The sequence below is a fragment of the Fusarium oxysporum genome, chromosome 7 (genome assembly GCF_000149955.1).
Source record: "Fusarium oxysporum f. sp. lycopersici 4287 chromosome 7, whole genome shotgun sequence".
Lineage (NCBI taxonomy): Eukaryota > Fungi > Ascomycota > Sordariomycetes > Hypocreales > Nectriaceae > Fusarium > Fusarium oxysporum.
Window position 1 is genome coordinate 2,449,348 of NC_030992.1, and position 21,974 is coordinate 2,471,321.

Below are 21,974 nucleotides of genomic sequence, written 5' to 3' on the forward strand. Positions count from 1 at the left end.
GAAGGCGAGTTGCCTACTAGCCCGGCAGTATTTTCAAGAGGGGCACTACGTCATGTGACTGCGCGACCGCGACTGCAACGCGTTCAAGGTCACCTCTTTACACGACCACGCATCTCGAAAGTACAACACGAAACCGATGTAATTCTTAAGCTCCCTCCAACATTTACATCGTATGGGTCATTTACAATCTCATACATCATAATCACCACAACTGCACAGTCAGAAATATGATGTCTTTTTCTCCCGCACCCATTTTCTCCGGGTCTTGGGACCATCGCCCTGCTGTCTCATCGCCGCTCTCTTCTTCACCTGTGCGCGCATCATCGCCACTCTCACCAATTGACAGAAACGTGTGTCCGCAGCGTCAAATTCAATCTTCTCCTATCAAGCCCCCAAAGTTCAAATTTGCTTCGCGTCCCACTCGGCCAAACCCAGCGAACAAGAAGCGGGATGAGCTACAAGAAGGAAGACGGAAGGTCTTCCTCCAGAATGTGCGACAGAGCCGTGAAGACAAGGCCTGGCAACGTAGAGATATAGAGGGACAGGTAAGGAGAGATCACTTGATGTATTATGAATGTTGCTAATGTAATCGCAGTTTCTGAAGACAAATTATCTTGCCGACCGAGGACAGCTGTCTCATGATGCTCCTGACACTACTGAGGCGGATATCGAGGACGCCATGACTTTCTACCAAGAGCAACCTCCGATTCCGGAACAAGACGAGGATGAAACGATGATGGATGAAGAAGAGCAGCTCGAAGCGATGCTTGCATCCTATGAGGAACAGCAGATGGCTTCTTCACAACGGCCACCCTCGCCTCCGCTATCAGACGAAGACTATGATGATGTCTTTGCCGAGCTCATAGCGCAAGAACAGTTCAAACAGAATGAACCGCCCCGACCCCAAGACCAGATGGATACTTCTGGAGACATTGAGATGCAATAATGTTCTTCCTTTGTTCTTTCCTTTTACTATTTCTTTTTTCCTATTCAGTACTTTACGCGTTTGCTCGCTTGGCGTTGGGGTTGATCGGATCACCCAGGAAGGGACACGGCGTTCAGGAAGTGCCAGTGGATATCGTCAGATGTGCACACCTATTATTTTGAGAAAGGGTATATAGATGGCTTGGGGGCAATACCCAAGTTCCTTATCTACTGAGGGTTGCAGGCTTCATCTCCTGGATTGAGGGCATCTTGTGCCGACTGCATGTCTCCAACTAGATCGGAAGGGGGTGATCCTGCTGCTTGCATCTAGACAACTTGTCAGTGATATAAATCTCACCAGTGAGAATAACAGGCAGATGAATCAAACCTTTTGCATCTTATCCACAATGAACTCACGGTCCGTCGCATTGGAATCCGAGTACGTCTTCTCTTCGAACTTGGCCACTATCTCTCGTACAATGGACTGTTGCTCCTCGTATCGCTTCAAGTCCTCCTTCGGTGTCGAGTCACGATTCTTGATAAGCCATTCAGGGAATTTCTCATCGAGTTCCTTCATGGGCTCATACAGAATTTCCTTGTTAGTGAGCTGCTCCATCATGCCCATAAGCATTTTGGAGAATTCTTCCTCACTGCCGTCGCCTCCCAGATCACCAAGGTCACCCGAAGACAACTGCTTGAGCATCTCAGACATGAAATCATCAGCGGATCCCGAGGCAGCAGCAGCGGTAGCTTGGTCTCCCGAAGCTTGCATGCGCTCCATAGTTCGCTTGATAGTATCTTGGAACGATGCATCCTCAGGTGGTGCTTGAGAAGAAGGCCCTTTGGAAGTGCTTGGAGGTGGCGCATCACCAGCACCTTCTGCCGCGGCGATGTGCTTGAAGATATCTTCAAACTGTGCTTGCATGTCAGGCTGTAGTTGTATCAGCAATCATATTTTCGTTGGTTTTTCTAGATGAAATAAAACGCACAGACTGTTCAAGTTCGCCTAGTAGATCGGCCATACCAGCCTGGAGCTGCTTAGCAAATTCATCTTCTGAGAACGCATCCTCCACTTCAGGTTGTTTGCCGGAAGCAGAGCCCTTGGGTGCTTCTGGTTTACTGGAGCCAGCAGCAGCTCCAGGAGGCTTGGTTTGATCTAGCTTGACGGTAGAGAACTCTTCCAGCATATCTAAGAACAGTCAGCTGGGTTTCCTCACAGCTCTATGCCTTTTCACGGACCATCTAAATCATCCAAGTCGTCCTCGTCCGGGTCTGGAACCTCGTCCATTTCATCAACAGTTATTGCGGCATTTGGTACTGGGGTTGGTAAAGCGTCAGTCTTCTCTGCTACAGCTTCTGTCGTGGCGACTGCTTCTTGGGGGACGGGCTGTTGCGCGGCAGCTTTGGATGATGAGTCTTGAGGAACAGCATCATCAGGAGCAGCATCTCCGGCAGAAGCCTCGTGTGAGGCAGCATTTTGAGACTTTGAATCTAGAGGAGGAGTCGCTAGGGAAAGACTAGAGGCCGGAGTATGAGCGGTTGGAGCATCAGGCATGAGAGTGTGAGATGAGGCAGCAGCATCAACCTCGGCCTCGGCCTTGAGGTCTGTGGTATCCTCAATATCATCCTTCTTGTCCTCTTTCACCTCATCTTTCACACCCTCTTTAACAGCCTCTTTGAGTCCCTCCGTGGCCTCCTCCTTCAAGGCGACTTCCGTGTCTTTGTCCACGCCCATGATGATATCTGCGTTGTCTTTCCCAGCACTCGAACGCCCCCACTTTTGCCAAAGGAAGCGGATGAAGTGAGATTGATGATGGAAGTCAGCCAAGTTCAGAAAATGCCTTATGAGAAAGGCCAACGATGGCGGAAGGTTAATAGAGTGAAGTTTTGTGTTGTAGGGACCAAGTCGTAAGTAATTTTATACCTTGGTACGTGGGCAATCTGGGGGATCGATGCCCGCCCGCTTCCAGCTTAACTAAATCACTGAGCCGAGGTGACCTATGATGCGGCGCTAGCAGGTTCGCACCTCAAGCGGGCTGCCTTCCATTTGATTAACAAGTGCCCCTCACTAAGTACCTAGTGAGTAGGTACCTAAAGGATTCAGAAGGTCAACAAGCCGCAACAGCGCAATCAACCCCTGGACCTGAAAGCGTGAGGCCCTGGGCATTTAGGTGACCACCTAGCGGGGTTTGCCGGAAAGGCATCCATGCCCCGACTGGCGTCTTTTCGACCAAGGACAACAGGTTCTGGCCTGTGCATTGAATCATCAACAAGACGTCGTTTCGTGAATTGTACCTCGGGCACGGTCGCGCAAACAATAGGTCCCGGCTTCGAGCTGACTTTCGATTTGTTTCTTTTCGTTGTCAGATATTTCCCCTCTGAAGCATTTTCCTCACCCAACAACGGAAAGCTTGGCCGTCAGAGCTGTGCGAGCTCCTATCCAGTGACTCTTTATCCTGCCGCAACTCGCGTCGCACCTCAGTTTTCCGATCTCTCACGCGATTCTCGACAATATTTTCTTCTCATACTCTTCGCCTGCAAATCTTACCGCCATCGTCCCACCTCTGATCGACATCGCTGAACGACGGAATCATGGCGCTTTGCCAGAACCGATTACAAGAGGAGAGGTGAGATTTGCACTGCAGAGTCCCCGGACTTGACTGAAATCTCAATAGGAAGCAGTGGCGACGAGACCATCCTTTCGGGTTCTATGCCAAGCCACAGCGTACCAAAGAGGGTGTACTCGATGTCAAAAATTGGGAATGCGGAATCCCTGGCAAAGAGAACACAATTTGGTCTGGTGGACTCTTCAAGCTAACCATTGCTTTTCCTGATGGTAAGTGCCAACACCACACGATATTGACTGGACCGCCCTAATATTTGTTCAACACAGAGTACCCTACAAAGCCCCCCAAGTGTAAAGACCTTTCAACCATAATGTGTGAAGGCCGCCTTGCTAATAAAAACGTAGGCAAATTTGTTCCCCCGCTGTTCCACCCCAATGTGTACCCTTCAGGAACTGTCTGCCTGTCCATCCTCAACGAAGAGGAGGCCTGGAAGCCTGCGATCACCGTCAAACAAATCCTTCTTGGTATCCAGGACCTTCTCAACGATCCTAACCCCGAGTCACCTGCCCAAGCGGAGGCATACAACCTCTTCAAGAGAGATCGTGCCGAGTACGAGAAGCGAGTTCGCCGTACGGTTCGCGAGAACCCCACACCTTGATGAAACGTTCGGAGGCGTTGGGAGAGAAGAGACCTTTTAGACCAAATTTTTCTTTGTAAGGCACCTCAGGCTACGGCGTTTATAGGGAAATACCAAGGCGGAAAGTTACTCAGAGTCTATGAAGTGGACTCCACGCATTACGGAGGCATGCTATATATCACAGTATGACAAGAAGAGCTTGACAATACAGCAGGAGATAGGTGCTAGCGTAACGTCATCAGAATCCTTTTTATACCGGGGAATGAGCAGGCAGTTCACTGCGATAGTGCGCTTTGTTGAAATTCGTGAAAGTCTTCTTTTCGTAAAGAAACCATTTATCTCGGGACTGTCGAAGAGCCACTACCCTTATCGATTCGTATTTCTTGGGTCTTCATCGGCGAGTGAATCACTTGCGGCTGCGTTGTCGGGATATGCCCCACCCACTCGGTTACGTCGCAAACAAGAGCGGATGTCTTGCGTGTGAAACCTGTCGTGGGAAAGGTTTGATGGGGAGTTGATATGAGAAGACCAGAGCGATATGTGTGACGGGGCTGCCTTTATATGTACGTTTTGGAGAACAGTTTCTTTTATAGAGTATCTCATATGTTCTGATAAATATACGTTGATCTTCATTCTCGATGACATATTCATAGTTTTTATTAAATTCATCAGAGCTTGTCAACTCTGGTCTTGTGACGTGACAATCAAGAACCGCATGTCCGCTGTATTCCCCTTATCAAGTCCGTAAGTCAAAGTTTATTCAGATTATGTAAACTGGGCCAGGAACGCACAAGCTCAAGGGCTGGACTACTTCCTGCTGCCAATTAAGTCTGCCGAATTACAAGCCGAAATCGGCCAGGAGATTTACTCACCTCAAAAATATTTTGGCTTGGCCTGACATGATTGCGCCGGAGAACGGCAAAGCCGTTATCTATCAGGGGACAGATTCTTCCGTCCACTTACAAGCGAGGAAGGTGGAGACTCGATTTCAGTTGAAGTAAACGAGTCAAATTGTGTAGATCCTCACAGCACAAATGAACTGGCCCGGCATCTTCACTCATGCTGGCAGGCTGGTCACTATGGTAGTGGGGAGATGCTCATCCGCGTCCGCAGCGGAGTATTTGGTGGATAACCTTAACAAGTTAAAGACTTCCATATGATTGTATCGGCCACGGCCGTTAACCGCTAATAACCTTGCGGCTTTGAAGTACTGGTACTATCTATTCTTGTACCCATGGAGGGTAGGTATCTTAGTACTTGTCGCCTGTTCTGTGCCGGCGGAAGGAGTGTGGAGTTTGCTATGACTCCTCTTTTTTCTCTCGCCCGAACTACTGCTAAATATTAATCTTGCCTCGCCCTTTCTCTTCCTCTTACCATTCTTCTTCAAGCACTCCCCTTCGTGATACACACATAACGTGCGCATTTCCCAGCAACCGCTAACATGTGTGGCATCTTCGCCTGTCATCGGTACGCTCCCTCCCTTGCGAAAATGAACATGGATCTGTTTTGGTGGTTTGGAGGGGCATGAGGACCCCGCCATCAATTGGGATTGGAATTGAAATCACCCCGCGGTCGGAGGAGGAAACGAAGAATCATGGCATGACTAACATTTTGCGTCTCTGTAGTCATCCTGACGTGGAAAAATTCAAGCCCACGGCCCTGAAGCTCGCAAAGCAGTATGTATCACAATGGTCGACTAAGGCACAACCCTCCGAATTAACCTGAATTATGCAGAATCCGTCACCGTGGCCCCGACTGGAGTAAGTAAAAACAACACCAATGCTGCAGCCCTCACACGGTCGCAAGTACTAAAGTAGAATGTTCAGGTGGAAGCGTGATTGCCAACCACACCAGTAAGCCCAATTGACTATCAAAGCACAAAAGCTTTTGGTTCTGACTCTCTTGTTTAGTTCTCTGCCATGAGCGTCTCAGCATTGTCGGTGTTGGTAAGTCGAAAGTCTTGCGCCTAGATGCATCCTTTAGCTAACGATTATTCCTCCAGAGTCCGGAGCCCAGCCCCTGACCAACGCCGACGACAGCATCATCCTCGCTGTCAACGGTGAGATCTACAACCATCGTCACATTCGAAAGAACCTCAAGGAGCAATACCACTTCAAGACCACATCTGATTGCGAAGTTATCATTCCCCTGGTAAGAGGACTAATTGATGGATGGCTTAAGGAAGAATAGCAAGCTCACAACAGATTTCCTGCAGTACACCGAGTTTGATACCGATTGCCCCAACCACCTCGATGGCATGTTCTCTTTTGTCCTCTACGACAAGAAGCAAGATCGCACAATTGCGGCCCGCGACCCTATTGGTATCACCACCTTCTACCAAGGCTGGTCCTCCAAGGAACCCGGAACCGTTTACTTCGCCTCCGAGCTGAAGTGCTTGCATAGCGTTTGTGATAAGATCGTTGCTTTCCCCCCCGGTCACGTTTACGACTCCAAGACTGGCGAGACGACTCGCTACTTCAAGCCTTCTTGGTGGGACCCTAAGAAGGTTCCCAGCAACCCCGTTGATTACAAGGTTCTCCGACATGCTCTTGAGAAAGCTGTCCGAAAGCGACTCATGGCTGAAGTCCCCTTCGGAGTTCTCCTTTCTGGTGGCCTTGACTCGAGTCTGACAGCATCCATCGCTCAGCGTGAGGTGACCAGACTTCGAAAACAGGCTCTTGAGGCTAACGGCAACGTTCTCCCTGTTGAAAACCCTGACACTGGTGAGGGTCTCGTCGGCGTTGACGATGATGATCACCTCGATACTCTGACATACCTCCCTCAGCTCAACTCCTTCTCCATCGGACTGCCTGGTTCTCCGGACAACAAGGCCGCACTTGAGGTCGCCAAGTTCCTTGGTACCAAGCACCACGTCATGACCTTCACCATCGAGGATGGTCTCAACGCTCTTTCAGATGTTATCTTTCACCTTGAGACCTACGATGTCACTACTATCCGAGCCTCCACCCCCATGTATCTCTTGTCACGAAAGATCAAGGCCATGGGTATCAAGATGGTTCTGAGTGGAGAGGGAAGTGACGAGATCTTCGGTGGCTACCTGTATTTCCACGCTGCCCCTGATAAGGAGGCTTTCCACGAGGAGACAGTTCGCCGTGTCAAGAACCTGCACTTGGCTGATTGCCTGCGAGCTAACAAGTCCACCTCTGCTTGGGGCCTTGAAGCTCGTGTTCCCTTCCTCGATAAGGAGGTAAGTTCAGTTCTATTGCAGTAGTTGTTCCCCAGAAACTAAGAGTGATAACAGTTCCTTGAAACATCGATGAACATCGATCCTCAAGAGAAGATGATCACCAAGGACAGGCTTGAGAAGTACATCATTCGCAAGGCTTTCGACACCTCGGACGAGCCTGACGAACAGCCCTATCTCCCCGATAACATCCTCTGGCGACAGAAGGAACAGTTCTCCGATGGTGTCGGCTACGGTTGGATCGACGCACTCAAGGACAACGCCGAGAAGCAGGTGACAGACGAGATGATGAAGAACCCCAAGCCTGAGTGGGGTAACGATATTCCAGATACCAAGGAGGCGTACGTTGAGACCGGTTTCGTGCAGTTGAATAAGACTAACAATGAATAGTTACTGGTATCGATGCATGTTTGATGAGCACTTCCCCCCTCACTGCGCGTCGACCGTCATGCGCTGGACCCCCACTTGGTCCAAGCAGACTGACCCCAGTGGCCGGTACGTAATTTCTCTATCCCCAGAGCTGGATGGTCGGTGGTCCAAAAGGAAACACGCTTGCTAATGTCTTGTTGCAGAGCCATTTCCACTCACAACGCCAAATATGATAACGCGGCTTAATGACATAGCGAATCGAGCAAACATCAAGCACAGCGAGCTTACTTGCCTCATTGTAACTTACACTACCCTATCAGAGGTGTCTGGCCCAAACGAATATGAAGTGTATGTCTGGGTGTCGTTCTCCTGGAAGAAGAGAAAAGGCGTCTTGGATCTTGCTTACCAACCAACCGTGGAATGATGATGGGAAAAGGTACGGAAAGATAGGGACTTGGGAAAGAAAAATAAAGACAAAAGTTCTAGAAACAAAGGATCGCATCATTTGCATAGTCGAAGCGTCGGTGAATGGTCGGTGAATGGTCGGTTTCACAGCAGTTTGAAATTGGCAGTAGGTGCAATGTGTCGTCCTGAGTTGTTTATGCATGAAGGGTCTTGACGTGAAATGCCTGGAAAGAGGGTGTGGCCGACGGACCAATAGACGAGAATGAAGCCGGACATGGACACGTCGACTTCGGCCTTCAATCTACGGCTTCTAGGAGAAGTGTTTATCAGAAAACTTCTTTGGTATAGGTAGTACTTCACCCTACTTGCCTACTTACCAAACTAATGGGTCTGAGGTGCTGTTTCAACTACTAGTAGTGGTCAGTCAGTGATGGAGTCTCATGAGTTGTTAGTTGTTAGTCTCTGAGCTGTTCATGCGTTGACAACATGCAAACTGAATAAGGGATATGGATGGACATGATGATGATGAAGGACTCGTTGGGCAGCGAGATGATTGCATGGACTTGATGCCCCAAAACCCTACAAGGCGGCACCTGTACGAAGCCTGAAGTCGAGAGGATCAGGCAATACCAACCTAGGGAATTTGAAGTTGCGATCATGGATGGTCTGTCTCCTCGGGAAATGGATGTGGCCTATCATCCAATTGACTTCTTTCCCTCCTCTTTGACCAACGCTTCTCGTTGCCGTCGTTCATTACCCCTCCACGTGGGCCCTGGCTCTGGGGGATACTGCTTAAATTAATTACATGATCTCCAGCTAAAAGTTGCCTTTTATCACCCGGCCAAGTGACAATGTGACACAGTCCCGACATCAGCCGACTTGGACTACCCCTGTGCAAATTCCTTGCGAGGCGCCGCACAGGGCGTCTTCAGAGCCTAGCACACAAGAGCTTCCCTAGCTATGCACTGAGCCTGAGCTGGTTCCAGCGGGGTTCCCCAACAAGAAAACCCTGTGCAGGAGATCGGCCCTGTGTGAGTCTTCAATCCCAAGTATTTTCTGCTAGGCTCCATCATCTCCCACTCTCCTACCCCGTTCGTTTCTCTCACATCTCTGTCGAATTTCCAACTTCATTTTCATCACAACTTTCCTTTGAGACTTATATCTTCCGATACCATCCACCGCAACTATGTCTGTCCCCGCCTTCTCCGACATTGCCAAGCCGGCCAACGATGTATGCTTCTATCTCCCCTCCGTCGTCTCGACACCTCTCATTTCTCTGTTTTGATTTCTTGGGTTGTGACAATACCGAGACTTGAGCAGTTCATTTCTCGCTCTTTCGGAACTTATACCATGGAGTGAATTTGGATCATCAGCCTCAAGATCCCCTATTGCATTGATGTGCTCCGCACAATCAATTGCTACTACAGATTCTTGATGTCCACGAGCTCTGCTAACTCTTGCGCCGTTCATAGCTCCTCAACAAGGATTTCTACCATCTCTCTGCCACGACCTTCGAGTTCAAGGACACCGCCCCCAACGGTGTTGCTTTCAAGGTTACCGGCAAGTCGAGCCACGAGAAGGCTACCTCTGCTGCTGTAAGTATTCCCGTTTCCGCAAACTCAATGGCAGGCCGTTGTTCTTCGGGGGTTCGGAAGCTAGTGTTCGGTCAACCGCGGCTTTTGGTGCTGTTGACCAACTCGATTCACTACATCTTCATCACAAACGAGCTCTTATCGAAACTAGAAAACGGCCTTGCTTTTTGGGACGTTCTTTCTTCTGCCTTCAGGTTACTGACTTTAGTCTTAAGATTGAGGGAAAATATACCGACAAGCCTACCGGTACGACATCACCATCTTTTCCTTCAACACCTTCTTCGCTTTCACCATCTCCGTCTCCACCACCCATACCTAAACCCCACCGCAAACAGAATCTCCCCTCTCTCAGCGTCTCGCGAATCCTCGGGCCTAAATCAGGCTGGCCGGTCGGATTTGCGACGTTTCTTCAACCTGGCTATGCTCAGCTGCTAATGTTCTATTCCCGTACAGGCCTGACCCTTACCCAGACCTGGAACACCGCCAATGCTCTCGACACTAAGATCGAGGTCGCCGACTCCCTCGCCAAGGGCCTCAAGCTTGAGGGTCTCTTCAACTTCCTCCCTGCTACCGCCGCTAAGGGAGCCAAGTTCAACCTCCACTTTAAGCAACCCGGTTTCCACGGCCGTGCCTTCTTCGATCTCCTGAAGGGCCCTGTTGCCAATGTCGACGCCGTTGTCGGCCACGAGGGTTTCCTGGCTGGTGCCTCCGCTGGCTATGATGCTAACAAGGCTGCTCTGACCGCCTACAGCGCTGCTGTTGGCTACGCTGCTCCCCAGTACAGCGCTGCCATCACCGCCTCTGACAACCTCAGCGTCTTCGCTGCCTCTTACTACCACAAGGTCAACTCACAGGTCGAGGCTGGTGCCAAGGCTACCTGGAACTCTAAGACCGGCAACGCTGTCGGCCTTGAGGTTGCCAGCAAGTACCGCATCGACCCTGTCTCTTTCACCAAGGTTCGTACAATCAAATTCGGGATGCTGTGGAAATGCGTGACTGACTCGTGCTCCAAAATATAGGTCAAGATCAACGACCGTGGTATTGCTGCCCTTGCCTACAACGTCCTCCTCCGAGAGGGCGTCACCCTGGGTCTTGGTGGCTCTTTCGACACCCAGAAGCTCGACCAGGCTACCCACAAGCTCGGTGCTAGCTTCACCTTCGAGGGCTAAATTTCTCTCAGAAGTATTGAATCTCCCAATAGCAGAAAGCCCTCGTTAAAATATCCGCTCCAGAGCTGTTCTCCCCTCAGCAGCTCCTTGTACCTTCCAGGCTTGCATTGCGGTGGTCTCCGGGGATGTAGATTATGTCAAATAAAAAATCTCGAAGATGATATCATGGCAAGTTGTTTCTCGTACTGCCGAGGAATAGATTCCATCTATGAAATGTTTTGAAGTAATGGTACCGTTTAAAACCTAGGGATGACGAACGCAAAGCCTCATGATGACAGTTATTCTCCGGGAGACACACCCGATCTTCCTGTCTGTAGCGTATGCCTGCTTAACTCTTGTTCTTTTTTCGCTGCCCAATGCTCATGAACTGAATATATACGAGAGGCGCCAATATCGCAGTGGCGAGAATGCCCGATATTATGATAAAATGGCCTGTGATGGTTGCCTGAGGCTCAAAGCCAATGTCATCATCACCCATCGCGCGCCTTTGCCTCCTATCTTTGCGCCGTTGGTCCTCTCTCCGATGTGTTCGCGTATGTCCCGCCTTGTCGAAGTGAGGAACATCATTCTGATGTCCAAAAGGGTCATCACCAGGTCCCATTCCTCCATGGGAAGACTCATGACTAAAAGGATCACCCCATGGGCTCTTCTGACGACTATGCGATCCGCCTTGTTCATGTGGTGATGTGCTTCCACCACCTGTACTCTCTTCATGGGCCTTGCGACGCTTATCTGCCTGCTCTCCCCAGCCTCCGCTGCGGTAAAAGCTAGGCGGCGGACCGCGAAAGGTGCCTCTCCTGCGACTTAAACCTGACGGTGCGCGACCGCCAGGCTGATGAGAGTGGTAAGAGCCGCGATGGGAGTGAGTTTGTGGTGGGTGGTGGTGCAAACGAAGGACATCGCGATCGTAGGCTGCTCGACGAGTCTTGTCAGACAGAACAGTATATGATTCGGAGATCAGGGAGAACGTCGAAGATGCGGTTGGATCAGATGGATTTGCATCGGGATGGTGGGTTTTCGAAAGAGAATAGAAAGACCTGAACTGTTAGCTTTCCGCGCTCCGCAAGGATCGCAGGTAGGGGCAATACTTTTTTATTTCAGCGGGTGTTGCATCGTGCCTTATATTAAGCCTCTCATAGTGATTCTTATGTGCGACCTCATCATGCCGCCCCCTTCGCTGCTGAGCTCGCAGCCCAATTGCGGCGATGTTTGATGTCCGACACCGGAGCAGTTTGTTGCTACATGTTGAAAGAATTGGCGCGGGGCGTAGGCTACAGAGGGAAGAGGGACGCAACGGCATGCCGCATTACGGCCGAGGAAAGAGAATAACTAGGTAGAGAGGGTAGAGGAGAAATTAGAGGAGCTCCTTTAGAAATGTTGCAGAAGATTCGTGTAAGTGAGAGGGAGGCGTAGGTTCTTATTTTCGATGATGTAATCTCTGGAGGTAAATAGCATGCGTCAGGCGGGGCGATGCGCGTAGCGGGATGATTGATAGCTACCCAAGGTACCTTAGGTGCTGTTGAATGTGTTCATGGTTCAATGACATCAATTTGCTGCAGGATAGAGTGTTTCTGAATCGTCATTGACTTTGTATAGATCATTTCAGTAGCTCATATTCGACTTTGATCCGGTGGGAAACCCCTGCGCACACTGTTCTCTCAATATTCTAAGGCAACTCGGTATAGACTTGGCGTAGACTTGCTTGAGAAACGTAGGAAGTAATGTTGGAGGATGAAAAGGTCATTACTACAAGTATTTCGTATACCAAGAAAAACAAAACCATGCACTTGTTACACTAGCCCATTAAAACACCAATAGCCCATAGCTGTACCGGGTGAAGGCCTGTAGATTAATGGCCAAATTTCCACCACGTTGTCTTTTTCTTGGGAGCCTCAACCTCCTCACCCTTGGGGCGCTTCAAGGGATGAGCCTCAGTGTTGAGCACCCACTCCTCCAAGTTGATAACGTTGGGATCATCAAAGGTGAGATAGAAGTACTTGATTGTTTCTGACATCCAGAATGTCTAGCGAAAGTCAGTTTTTGTCAATGGTTTGAGAGCGAGCGCGACCTACCTCCATGTTATCACGCTTGTCGCTACCCTTCTTGTTAACGTCACTAATTGTAGCAAAAGCCTCTTGGGTCTCGGTCTGCTTGACGATGGCCTCCCACATACGCCAAGCGGCAGTACGCCAGACATCGTCGCCTGTGATGCGCCACATGTAAAACACACTCTCGATGGCCTCAGGGCGCAGGCGGTATTCTGAGTTTCGAACACGAACGAAACCCTCGGGGAGCTTATCCTTCTTCTCTACAGGCTTGTCACTCCAGCGGCACTTGCTGGTGATGGACTCGCAAGCTTCAAGCTGAGCGATTTCGGGCATGATATTGGTGGGGAAAGCATCGTATGCCCAGACACAGCCAGCGGTGAGACGAGAGCCGAGGTCAACGAAGTCGCTCCGGGAAAGGAGTTTACCAGCCAGAGCATATGTACCACCGACAAAGCATGTCAAATGCTGCATCTCAGCGGTTAGCTCAGGCTTGCTACCCTCTTCGCCTGCCAAAACATTGCCAGACATCAAGATATCCAGGTCCTCGGGGTTACGAGGCTTATATAGAATATGCTTGACAGCAGTATCGAGTGCCTTGGTGGTCATTTCAACGTATTCAGAATCCAGGCCACCCAACAAAGCATGCATCTTGGGCAAATATTCGTAAAGCGAATCTGCACCAGCGCCGAGGGTAAAGCGAGCTTCACCAACTTTCTCATCGCGGTAGTTCATAACATGGGGCCACAAGCCAGGAATTTTGGTCTTGTCCTGGTTGCGGTAGAAGAACTGCTTAATGCGCTCAGTGGCATCGTAGTACTTGGGGTTGCCAGTGATCTGGGACAGTCGGGTAAACTCAAGGCACATTGAGCCTCCCGCAGCGCCAGACATAGACTCGTCCGCCTGCTGGGAGCCACTCTTGGCAGCCTTGAAATAGAGCCAGTGGGATGGCAATCGATTGGGGGTATCGAACGCGGCGTACAGCATTTCGCCTAGCTCAATGGCCTTGCCGAGCAGAACAGCTTCGTCAGAAAGCTCGTAGGCGGAGAGGAGGCCACCGAGATGACGGATAGCCACCTCGAACAGATTGAGGTAGTCGTCGCCAGTCCGCGACCAATCGATCATGGCGACAACCTTGACGGCTTCCTTGAATTCATCCTTCATATCGAGAATCCACAAAGTGTCGAGGGCATCGACGATTTGGGCAGCCCAACCAGAAAATGTCGTCTTTCCACGGAGGGACACGGGCGCGAGCTCATCCCAGCCCCACGCATGCTTCTTGTAAGCTTCCCAGCTCTTGGTAAATGCTTGCTTGATGGCTGCTTTCCTAGCCGTGGTTTCGCTATCTTCTTTATAGTCTTCGGCGCGCTCTTTCTGAATTCGCGGCAGTAGTTTAAACGTGCCGTTCGGTGGGCTCTTGATATCCTCAACCGGGTGGAAGACCTGTTGCTTGCTCCAATCGTAGCTGCTCGGAAGATAGTTATATGTGCCAATTCTCACAGTACGATAGCGCTCGTAGGGGCGAAAGTTATGGATCAGGAACCATGTGATAGCGATGAAGAGAAAGAGGCTAATGTAGCGACGACCTGGTCGTCCTTGAAATGTGGCTAGCATGGTTATGATATGTGCATTACGGGGTGAAACGGTTAGATGTCGAAATGATGTAGTTATCTCAACTGGTTAAAGGCAGGTAGATGAAGAATAATTGGATCAAAGGAGCGACGTGAAGGGCGATAATGGAAGCACCGCGTAGCGAACGTTAGGGAGGGAGAAGGGAAGAGTTAATTTGCATGAGAAATATGTTACCTATCTAAGTAGTAGTAATCAGGCACAGTACCGACCGACCTTAAGGTGCCTTAGGTAGGGAATGTCTTGTATCTCACTAAATAAATGTGCGGCGCAAGCGTGGAGGCTCAATAGAGAGACAAGAATAAGGGAGTGACATTGGTCCTGTTAGTGGAAGCCAAGTCCGCCAACTCCAAGGGAGGGTTGCATATGCGCCTATAAGGGGGGAGGCTTGCGTTAGTTGTTTATAGCTAATGAGCCATGTACATACAACAAATCCTGAACGATTCTCCATAGGCTTATCGTGTTCACAAATGCGACCGTAACGATTCTCAATTGAATACAAAGTCCATGGACGCCCGACCGTGTCCGTTGACAACAATTTATGACAAAGCCAGCCTGTCCCGACTGGGTGTGGCAGGAGTGTGATCTCATATAAGTACCCTTGTGCCCAGGTAGATATCGAGATTTGGTGTAATGGTCCAGGCCCCAATAGTTTGTCCCCCACCACAACCATTCACACTTAACAAAGTAGGTACTGCAGCCATTAAATCCCAAGCCCGCGAGCCCCTGACCCAATCTGCTTTTCCCTGTAAAGGGTACTAGGTATTGGATGGCTGAACGTCTCACACACCTGATTCTTCTATGGTTCTCCTCTGAGTAAGAGAAATGGTCCAGATGAAGGCAATTTCGACGTCCACATATTATGCTGGCATACCTCAGGTATTTTGAGCACAGTAGGTATTCTGGTTAAAGACACAGTGGAGTGTCAACCTGGAATATGCCACCTTGTTTAGAAAGCCCATGGGATGCTTTTTTCACATTCCATGAACCACCCCTTGCCTCACAAGAACTCACCTGCATATGGAAGTCACTTGTTCCTGCATAGGATGTTGAAGGTCAAAAGAACGGCTCAAGTTTGTTATCTATCTGGTAAAGACTGACTAAGGCCAACTCGGAATTTCAACGTAGGGTGCCAAAACACCAAACAAGTGAGTGACCCACGAGTTCTTCGATGTAGGGGTTTGCCAGTATTATATATATGGCGTTTCTTCCAACATCTCATCTCATATAACGATATCTGAAGGCAGTCTTTCGTTGCTGGCCACTTCTCAACAACTCTTCTAACCACCACGTCCCTTGACCCTTCCACTATTGCACTGCTTTCTCAAGATCAAGACAATCTGCACAGGCCGGGCCTACTACGACCCTGTAAAGGCCGCCGTAGGTTGAGCCTCTGGCAATGCAACTCCCATGCCTTTGCCCCTGGCCTATCCAGCCGGGCGTCACCCATGAAACGGACACGGCACGGTCTCCACAGAAATGGGTGGTCTTGGAGGTGTCAGCCTTGCTGGGAAGACTTCACAAGAAGACAACAAAGTGAACCTCCCTCCGCGCTCAATGATCCGGCGGTGCTGACAAGTCGTGCAGCAGAGCCCTCAGGATGCAAAATTGGAATCATCTACCCGTAGTGCTCATGTTGTCCTTCAGTCGTAGCCTCCTCCAATCTGACTATGGAATGCCGTGCTGACACTCTTCTCGTCATCATCAAAGCGTCGTCCATAACCATTTCCAGGAACCATGCGTCCACTGCTCTCAACATACTGTTTGAGCCGATCACTTTGGCTATAGGAGACAGGCCGCATGCCCGTGACAGCGTCGTGGAGCCCCGCTCCCAGACTAACACCGCCCTGACCGACCCCTTTACCTCCGATGACACTAGAAGATGCATCCGTATATTCGGAGTTGGCCACACTCTCACCTGCAATGCTTTCCGTAGCACGTCCACGGCTCTTCCCGCCTCGGCCTGGGGCAGTGACCCCAGGAAGTCCAGGCCATTGATCAGGAGTGAAGCTCGAGAACATGGGAGGGAAAGCGCTGCTAAGAGAGGCACCTCCAAATGCAGAGCCATGAACGGAAGACACATCATCGGGGATGTAGGAAACCATGGAGCCTGCATCAAAATCTCGACCAGATGGAGGGGGGTTGAAACGTCCTCCATTGGAATAGCTGCCGGCTCCGAACTGCGGTTGCTGATTCTTTTGACGATAGCTGACCTTGGGTCGGCTGAACTGGAGCAAGCATGCCTGCAGATTGGTCAACGGACCTTCGACAAAGCATTTACGATCCTTGAAGTGAACAAGAAGATTGTGCCAAAGCTCATGTTTGGACAAAACTTTGGGATTGCCCAGAATGACGAGGCCATACTTGGCTCGAGTCAAGGCCACATTCAAACGACGAGGGTCAGACAAAAACCCAATGCCCTGATTATCGTTGGATCGAACACAAGATAGAACAATAAAGTCCTTCTCACGGCCTTGAAATGCATCAACCGATGCGACCTCGACTTCCTTATAGTATTCCTTCTTGTAGGTTCCTGAATTCTGCATAGTAGTCACGATGTAGCTTCGCTGGCCTTCATATGGAGTAATAACACCAATGTCAGCGGGCTTAACGCCGGCCTTAAAGAATCGAGTGACCGCCTTCTCAACATTGGATGCTTCCGTGCGGTTGAGGTATGAAGTTCCAGAGGCAGAAATCTCCTCGTGGCCCAGGTTAGACCAGAACATCATGGGCATCTCTCCGACCGGCCAAGGGAAGTCGACGTCTTTTCGAAGGCGATTCTCATGAGTGACACCGTTCTGCAAACTACCATCGTAGAACATGTTGGAAGGGAACTCGGATAGACATGGGTGCATTCGGTATTGGATGTTGAGCCGGATAGGCGACAATTTCAGGTTGACCAAGCGCTCGAAAAGCGACTGGTTAAGGCCAGCCTTGGCCGCCTTCTTGTTCATAATAACAGGGCCAAGCTGCTTGTGATCACCAACAAGGACGACCTGCTTACATCCAAGAACAAGAGGGATCATGCACTCAGGCTCCGCCGACTGAGTCGATTCATCAATCAGAACATTTCGGAACTTCATCTTCGAAAGACGAGGATCGCCAGCTCCCACGCATGTGCAGCAGACGACGTCAGCGTTGTTGAGAATATCTCGTTCAGCGATCTTGGTAAGCTGTTTGTACTTCTTCTCATCCTGACTGGACAGCTCGCCAAGCTCGTTCTTCAGCTGGGAAAGTTTGACAAGCTCGCTGTTGTGCTCCGACATGCGCACCTGCTCATGAAGAGCTAAGAAGCTGACAGATGATTCGACATCCTCGCGAGATTTGGCTGTGAGACGAACAACCTTGAGTCCTGTACGGTGAACACGCTCGCAGAGTTGGTCGACGGCGACGTTGGAAGGTGCACATACGAGGACCTGGTTTCCGCTCATCTTGGCTAAGTGGTAAATGATGGTAGCCGATGTGACAGTCTTGCCAGTTCCAGGAGGACCTTGAATCAAGCTCAGGGGCTTCTGAAGAACTGCCTTGATGGCACCAACTTGACTTGGATTGAGATCAGGGAGACCAGGGGCAGACCACTTTTTAGGCAGGTTTGTCTTCATGACCTGTAGCTGGACCTCATGGCCAAGCAACGTGTGGAAAATGTAACCAGATACACTCATATCATCAACAGCAAATGTCTTCATAGCCAACTGCATGCGGTCGTAGGAAGTCGCTTTCCAAACGTAGTCTGCTGAAAAGTTGTGGGATAAGTCAGTGGGCACAAGCTTTTCGTTTCCAGTCTTGCGCAACTCCAGGGTGACCTCATCAGACTGGTTATTCGGGATCTTGATGACATAACCAACCCCTTCCCAAGGAGATCGCAGCTCGCCCTTGTAACGCAGGCGCATCTCATCACCAACAGCAAGCTTGACATCTCCGGATTCGATTTTGTGGAGGTTGAAGCTGACTAGATGCTTATTGTTCAAACCGTAGTCCCAGCGCACGAGGAGCCCATCTTCTGATTGCGCTTCCTTTAGTTTCTTGTCGTAGTCGGATTCCATTTTGACCAAAGGTCCAAAAATGTTTTGGTAGTGATAAGGATCGTCATAGTTTAGCAAGACAGGTTGAGGGTCGTCATCAATACTAGCTGCCTTCTCAAGGTCAACCACTGTCGCCTTAGGCTCGATCTTCCACATCTCCTCCAATTTGGCAATCATATTGGGCGTAAGGTGACGGGCTCGGAGCTGTTCGGAGTCGGATGGGGTCGCGACAAGCCAAGGCAGAAAGGCTCGTTCTTCGATGAGGGGTTGCCATCGTGATGTATCCCAGTTCATGTCCTTGTTAGAGGTATTGGCGGCGCAAGGCTGTCGACAGAGGAGGACAACAACAGTATCGGACTTTGCTGGAATAAAGCCTAGGAGGAAAGCATTTTTGGTTCCACAGTTATAGCATTCGAGTACAGTGTCACCCAGCGTAGACTCAGGGTGGAGTTGAACCTCTTTATGGCGAGCTCGAACAAGATGATTCACGATGTGGGTCGAGGTGCCGTTGCCTCTCGCACTACAAAACCATTTGTTGCAGGTGAGACATTTGACAACACATCCGGGGGAGTGAATACCGCAATAACTAAAACCATGTCAGCCAGATTCAAATATCAAGGCCATAGATAAACCTACGCGCAGGCATGGGCTGGAAGTTCTTTCTCTTCATCCTGGCCTTTTAATTTGAGTCCCGTGAGTCCGTCAATAGGGACACTGTTAAGACTATCATTGTCGTCTTCTTCAAAAGCCTCGGTCTGGTTATCATCATCATCGGCTCGGCGGCGGCCATTACGATCTCCATATTTGCCATAGAGTAAGCTCTCGTCAGGGTCGATCGTGGAAAGGTCATCGGCTCCAGCTTTGATGGCAGCAGCGGAGTCGGATATCAAATGATTCCCAACATGGGTGAAGGCGCCCTCCATGTTGGTGTTCTGTTTAAGTTATTGGTGGCTCGTAGAGTTTTTCTGCACAAAGACTTATCAGCAGCTGAATGCCCCGCGTCAGGGCAAAGTAAGGGTGGCGGTGACGCAGTGGGCGATGGCGAGGTCCAATACGTTCCTCGACAGCCAAGATAGCGAGCGCGACTCACCTAGAGCTATTATTCTTTCGGTAAGTATCCGTATGGGAGGCCCAGGGGTGGCTCGGATCGGATAGTAAAAGAGTTTGGAAGTTGCAAGTCGCTGGTAAGGCTCACATCATCGCGGGAACGAATGCGCCGGTACAAAGAATGGCCAGGCGGCGAGGTATATACTCGGAGTCAGGCGGGTTTGGCGAGTAGTAAGGATTGTCACAGAACGCACGTCACAAAGTTTGGCGGCAAGAAATTATGGCTTCTGTTGAACAATTATATCCAGGTGAACAGCTGGACCCTCTTTGCTAAGTGCAGTTGGTGGGACATTTTGCGCCCACGTGATAGGCGGTTTTCGTTATCATGTCCGCCTCGATAAGGAACTTTTTCTTGCTGCTGACTTCTTGGGTGGTAGCGTACCTATCTAATCTAGAAATTTTATACATGTTGCAAAAGCTCAAGCATCACATTGTGAAAGCGGGCAGACGCCACAACAATGATTGTAAGTTCTAATAGGAGTTTCTATGTTCTTTCCATGAATATTAATTTTATTGGTATAGCGCAAACAAGCGCGCCAAAGGCGCGATTACCTCTATCGACGTGCTCTTCTTCTGAGGGACGCTGAGATCAGCGAGAAACGAGCCAAATTGAGATCTTCTTTGGCTTCTGGCAAGCCTCTGGATCCTTCAATTGCCAACGACAAGTCACTTCGCAAAGACTACCAGTATGACGAATCGCGACCTGATCTCACCACCAACGAGCAGCTCGACCTGGACGATGAGTATGCTCAGCTTTCAGGCATTGTCGATCCTCGCGTTCTTGTGACGACTTCACGAGATCCCTCGGCTAGGCTATCAGCCTTCGCCAAGGAGATCAGACTTCTTCTTCCCACTGCCGTGCGCCTCAATCGCGGAAACCTCATCCTGCCCGATCTAGTACGCTCCGCTCAGTCAGCTGGCCTCTCCGACGTCGTCCTTCTTCACGAACATCGAGGCACCCCAACTGCTTTGACACTGTCGCATTTTCCGCACGGTCCAACTGTCTCATTCTCTCTTCACAACGTCGTTTTACGCCACGATATTCCTGGAAGCGTACGAGGAACAGTGAGCGAGTCGTATCCTCACCTCATCTTCGATGGCTTTACAAGTCGCTTGGGTGAGCGTGTAGTGAAAGTATTGAAACATGTCTTTCCTCCCAGGGAAGCCATCACGAGCAAAAACAAGGTCGGCAACCGAGTCGTCACATTCAAGAACATCGAGGACAGCATTGAAGTCAGGCATCATGTTTTCGTGCGAACAGGATACGACAGCGTTGAGCTGGCTGAAGTCGGGCCACGGATGACAATGAGGGTATTCGAGATTCGAAGCGGCACCCTTGACAACAAGGATGGCGACGTCGAATGGCACCTCACGCAATACACACGAACCGCCAAGAAGAAGAACTATTTGTGAGAATATCACACATTTCCCATAAGCATTGATCCTCTTGGAGATGCCGTGCCATGGTCACCTCCTGCCCGATCGAAATGAAACCGCTCCGAATCGCATGGCTAGGCAGCCTCTGCATTACGGTTCATCATATGATCTGGGTAGCTTATTGAGTTGAAACATATCGTGAGCAGGGACGACACATGATCGCATAAAAACTGGAATAAGAAATTGGCGTTTCGGAGTTTTACGGTGCAAAATTATGAGGTGGTGGCCCTGAGAAGATGGCGACTATAGTGTTGGGAGAACTGACTTCGACTACCAACAGTGGAAGATGTTTATTGGTTTGTGGTGACCAGCATCAGCACTGAGGCGAGAAAGGTGACGAAAAAGACTCCAGGAAGATGCGAGTCTCAAGCTGAGTCCTGCGGAGGCGAAATCCCCTTGAAACGAACCAGTTCTGTTTATTATACCGCAGCAGTTTCAATTGGAGTCATGTTGCTATCCACCATCGAAACAATCTAGAATCAAACCAGTGCCTTGGCGCTGTCAATGGAACCTTCAACGGCTCAGCCACCATTTCTTGACCATGGGGGGAATGGGGAAAGATTCAGGACAGAACACTAATAATTTTCCATAACATTAATCTTCCCTTGTGAGTTGTAAAATGTATAAAATTGCTTGGTAATGCTTCATCAATGTGTTGTGTGGCCTGGTTCATTATAGTCCTGTCCACCGATTTTTAGGTCCGGCGGACATCAATGCTCAGCCTCAGTGGGCAGATGGGGATTCGCATTCGCAGTTTGTAGCCATAGCCTCAATGGTTGACGAGTAGTAATCGCTGGATGGCGGAGAGAGGATCACCGACAAGACGAGAGACCCTTGAGCTAGGTCTGTGTATTTCTGGAAACTTA

General features: G+C 50.0%; 9 protein-coding genes across 16 annotated transcripts; 5 read left to right on the plus strand and 4 right to left on the minus strand.

Moving 5' to 3' along the window:
• Positions 1 to 95: 95 nt before the first annotated feature.
• Positions 96 to 1,414, plus strand: FOXG_05487 (uncharacterized protein). Its single transcript, XM_018383796.1, has 2 exons — positions 96 to 545; positions 596 to 1,414. The coding sequence occupies exons 1-2, from the start codon at positions 228 to 230 to the stop codon at positions 944 to 946; spliced, it is 669 nt and encodes a 222-aa protein (XP_018240797.1). The 5' UTR covers positions 96 to 227; the 3' UTR covers positions 947 to 1,414.
• FOXG_05488 (uncharacterized protein) lies at positions 106 to 3,079 on the minus strand. Of its 2 annotated transcripts, XM_018383798.1 has the most exons (5): positions 2,164 to 3,053; positions 1,914 to 2,113; positions 1,313 to 1,855; positions 1,140 to 1,251; positions 253 to 1,095 (listed from the first exon to the last, which is right to left on the minus strand). In XM_018383798.1, exons 1-4 carry the CDS (start codon positions 2,657 to 2,659, stop codon positions 1,153 to 1,155), a joined length of 1,338 nt encoding a protein of 445 aa, XP_018240799.1. In that variant the 5' UTR covers positions 2,660 to 3,053; the 3' UTR covers positions 253 to 1,095; positions 1,140 to 1,152. The 2 variants fall into 2 exon arrangements, with proteins under 2 accessions (XP_018240798.1, XP_018240799.1); XM_018383797.1 differs by having other exon boundaries at positions 106 to 1,251; positions 2,164 to 3,079.
• On the plus strand, positions 2,122 to 4,767 carry FOXG_05489 (SUMO-conjugating enzyme ubc9; the record flags this gene model as incomplete). 3 transcript variants are annotated; one of them, XM_018383800.1, is made up of 4 exons in its annotated part: positions 2,122 to 3,551; positions 3,600 to 3,760; positions 3,818 to 3,841; positions 3,896 to 4,767. In XM_018383800.1, the coding sequence occupies 4 exons, from the start codon at positions 3,517 to 3,519 to the stop codon at positions 4,147 to 4,149; spliced, it is 474 nt and encodes a 157-aa protein (XP_018240801.1). In that variant the 3' UTR covers positions 4,150 to 4,767. The 3 variants fall into 3 exon arrangements, with proteins under 3 accessions (XP_018240801.1, XP_018240800.1, XP_018240802.1); XM_018383799.1 differs by having other exon boundaries at positions 3,818 to 4,756; XM_018383801.1 differs by lacking the exon at positions 3,818 to 3,841 and having other exon boundaries at positions 3,517 to 3,551; positions 3,896 to 4,476.
• Positions 4,768 to 5,437: 670 nt separating this feature from the next.
• FOXG_05490 (asparagine synthetase) lies at positions 5,438 to 9,148 on the plus strand. 4 transcript variants are annotated; one of them, XM_018383803.1, is made up of 10 exons: positions 5,438 to 5,595; positions 5,754 to 5,804; positions 5,863 to 5,888; positions 5,955 to 5,981; positions 6,039 to 6,074; positions 6,131 to 6,279; positions 6,344 to 7,336; positions 7,391 to 7,674; positions 7,724 to 7,828; positions 7,906 to 9,148. In XM_018383803.1, the coding sequence occupies exons 1-10, from the start codon at positions 5,570 to 5,572 to the stop codon at positions 7,946 to 7,948; spliced, it is 1,740 nt and encodes a 579-aa protein (XP_018240804.1). In that variant the 5' UTR covers positions 5,438 to 5,569; the 3' UTR covers positions 7,949 to 9,148. The 4 variants fall into 4 exon arrangements, with proteins under 4 accessions (XP_018240804.1, XP_018240806.1, XP_018240805.1 ...); XM_018383805.1 differs by having other exon boundaries at positions 5,511 to 5,595; positions 6,344 to 7,674; XM_018383804.1 differs by having other exon boundaries at positions 5,511 to 5,595; positions 7,391 to 7,828.
• A 32-nt stretch (positions 9,149 to 9,180) lies between these two features.
• FOXG_05491 (mitochondrial outer membrane protein porin) lies at positions 9,181 to 11,792 on the plus strand. The gene is made up of 5 exons (XM_018383806.1): positions 9,181 to 9,338; positions 9,580 to 9,702; positions 9,915 to 9,945; positions 10,153 to 10,655; positions 10,719 to 11,792. The coding sequence occupies exons 1-5, from the start codon at positions 9,294 to 9,296 to the stop codon at positions 10,866 to 10,868; spliced, it is 852 nt and encodes a 283-aa protein (XP_018240807.1). The 5' UTR covers positions 9,181 to 9,293; the 3' UTR covers positions 10,869 to 11,792.
• Positions 11,196 to 12,277, minus strand: FOXG_05492 (uncharacterized protein). Its single transcript, XM_018383807.1, has 2 exons — positions 11,957 to 12,277; positions 11,196 to 11,905 (listed from the first exon to the last, which is right to left on the minus strand). Exons 1-2 carry the CDS (start codon positions 12,166 to 12,168, stop codon positions 11,197 to 11,199), a joined length of 921 nt encoding a protein of 306 aa, XP_018240808.1. The 5' UTR covers positions 12,169 to 12,277; the 3' UTR covers position 11,196.
• Positions 12,278 to 12,416: 139 nt separating this feature from the next.
• On the minus strand, positions 12,417 to 14,914 carry FOXG_05493 (uncharacterized protein). The gene is made up of 2 exons (XM_018383808.1): positions 12,941 to 14,914; positions 12,417 to 12,891 (listed from the first exon to the last, which is right to left on the minus strand). Exons 1-2 carry the CDS (start codon positions 14,525 to 14,527, stop codon positions 12,718 to 12,720), a joined length of 1,761 nt encoding a protein of 586 aa, XP_018240809.1. The 5' UTR covers positions 14,528 to 14,914; the 3' UTR covers positions 12,417 to 12,717.
• A 568-nt stretch (positions 14,915 to 15,482) lies between these two features.
• FOXG_05494 (regulator-nonsense transcripts 1) lies at positions 15,483 to 19,930 on the minus strand. 2 transcript variants are annotated; one of them, XM_018383810.1, is made up of 3 exons: positions 19,655 to 19,930; positions 19,201 to 19,529; positions 15,483 to 19,150 (listed from the first exon to the last, which is right to left on the minus strand). In XM_018383810.1, the coding sequence occupies exons 2-3, from the start codon at positions 19,485 to 19,487 to the stop codon at positions 16,186 to 16,188; spliced, it is 3,252 nt and encodes a 1,083-aa protein (XP_018240811.1). In that variant the 5' UTR covers positions 19,488 to 19,529; positions 19,655 to 19,930; the 3' UTR covers positions 15,483 to 16,185. The 2 variants fall into 2 exon arrangements, with proteins under 2 accessions (XP_018240811.1, XP_018240810.1); XM_018383809.1 differs by having other exon boundaries at positions 19,201 to 19,930.
• Positions 19,931 to 20,021: 91 nt separating this feature from the next.
• On the plus strand, positions 20,022 to 21,958 carry FOXG_05495 (uncharacterized protein). Its single transcript, XM_018383811.1, has 2 exons — positions 20,022 to 20,135; positions 20,194 to 21,958. The coding sequence occupies exons 1-2, from the start codon at positions 20,130 to 20,132 to the stop codon at positions 21,082 to 21,084; spliced, it is 897 nt and encodes a 298-aa protein (XP_018240812.1). The 5' UTR covers positions 20,022 to 20,129; the 3' UTR covers positions 21,085 to 21,958.
• Positions 21,959 to 21,974: the final 16 nt, after the last annotated feature.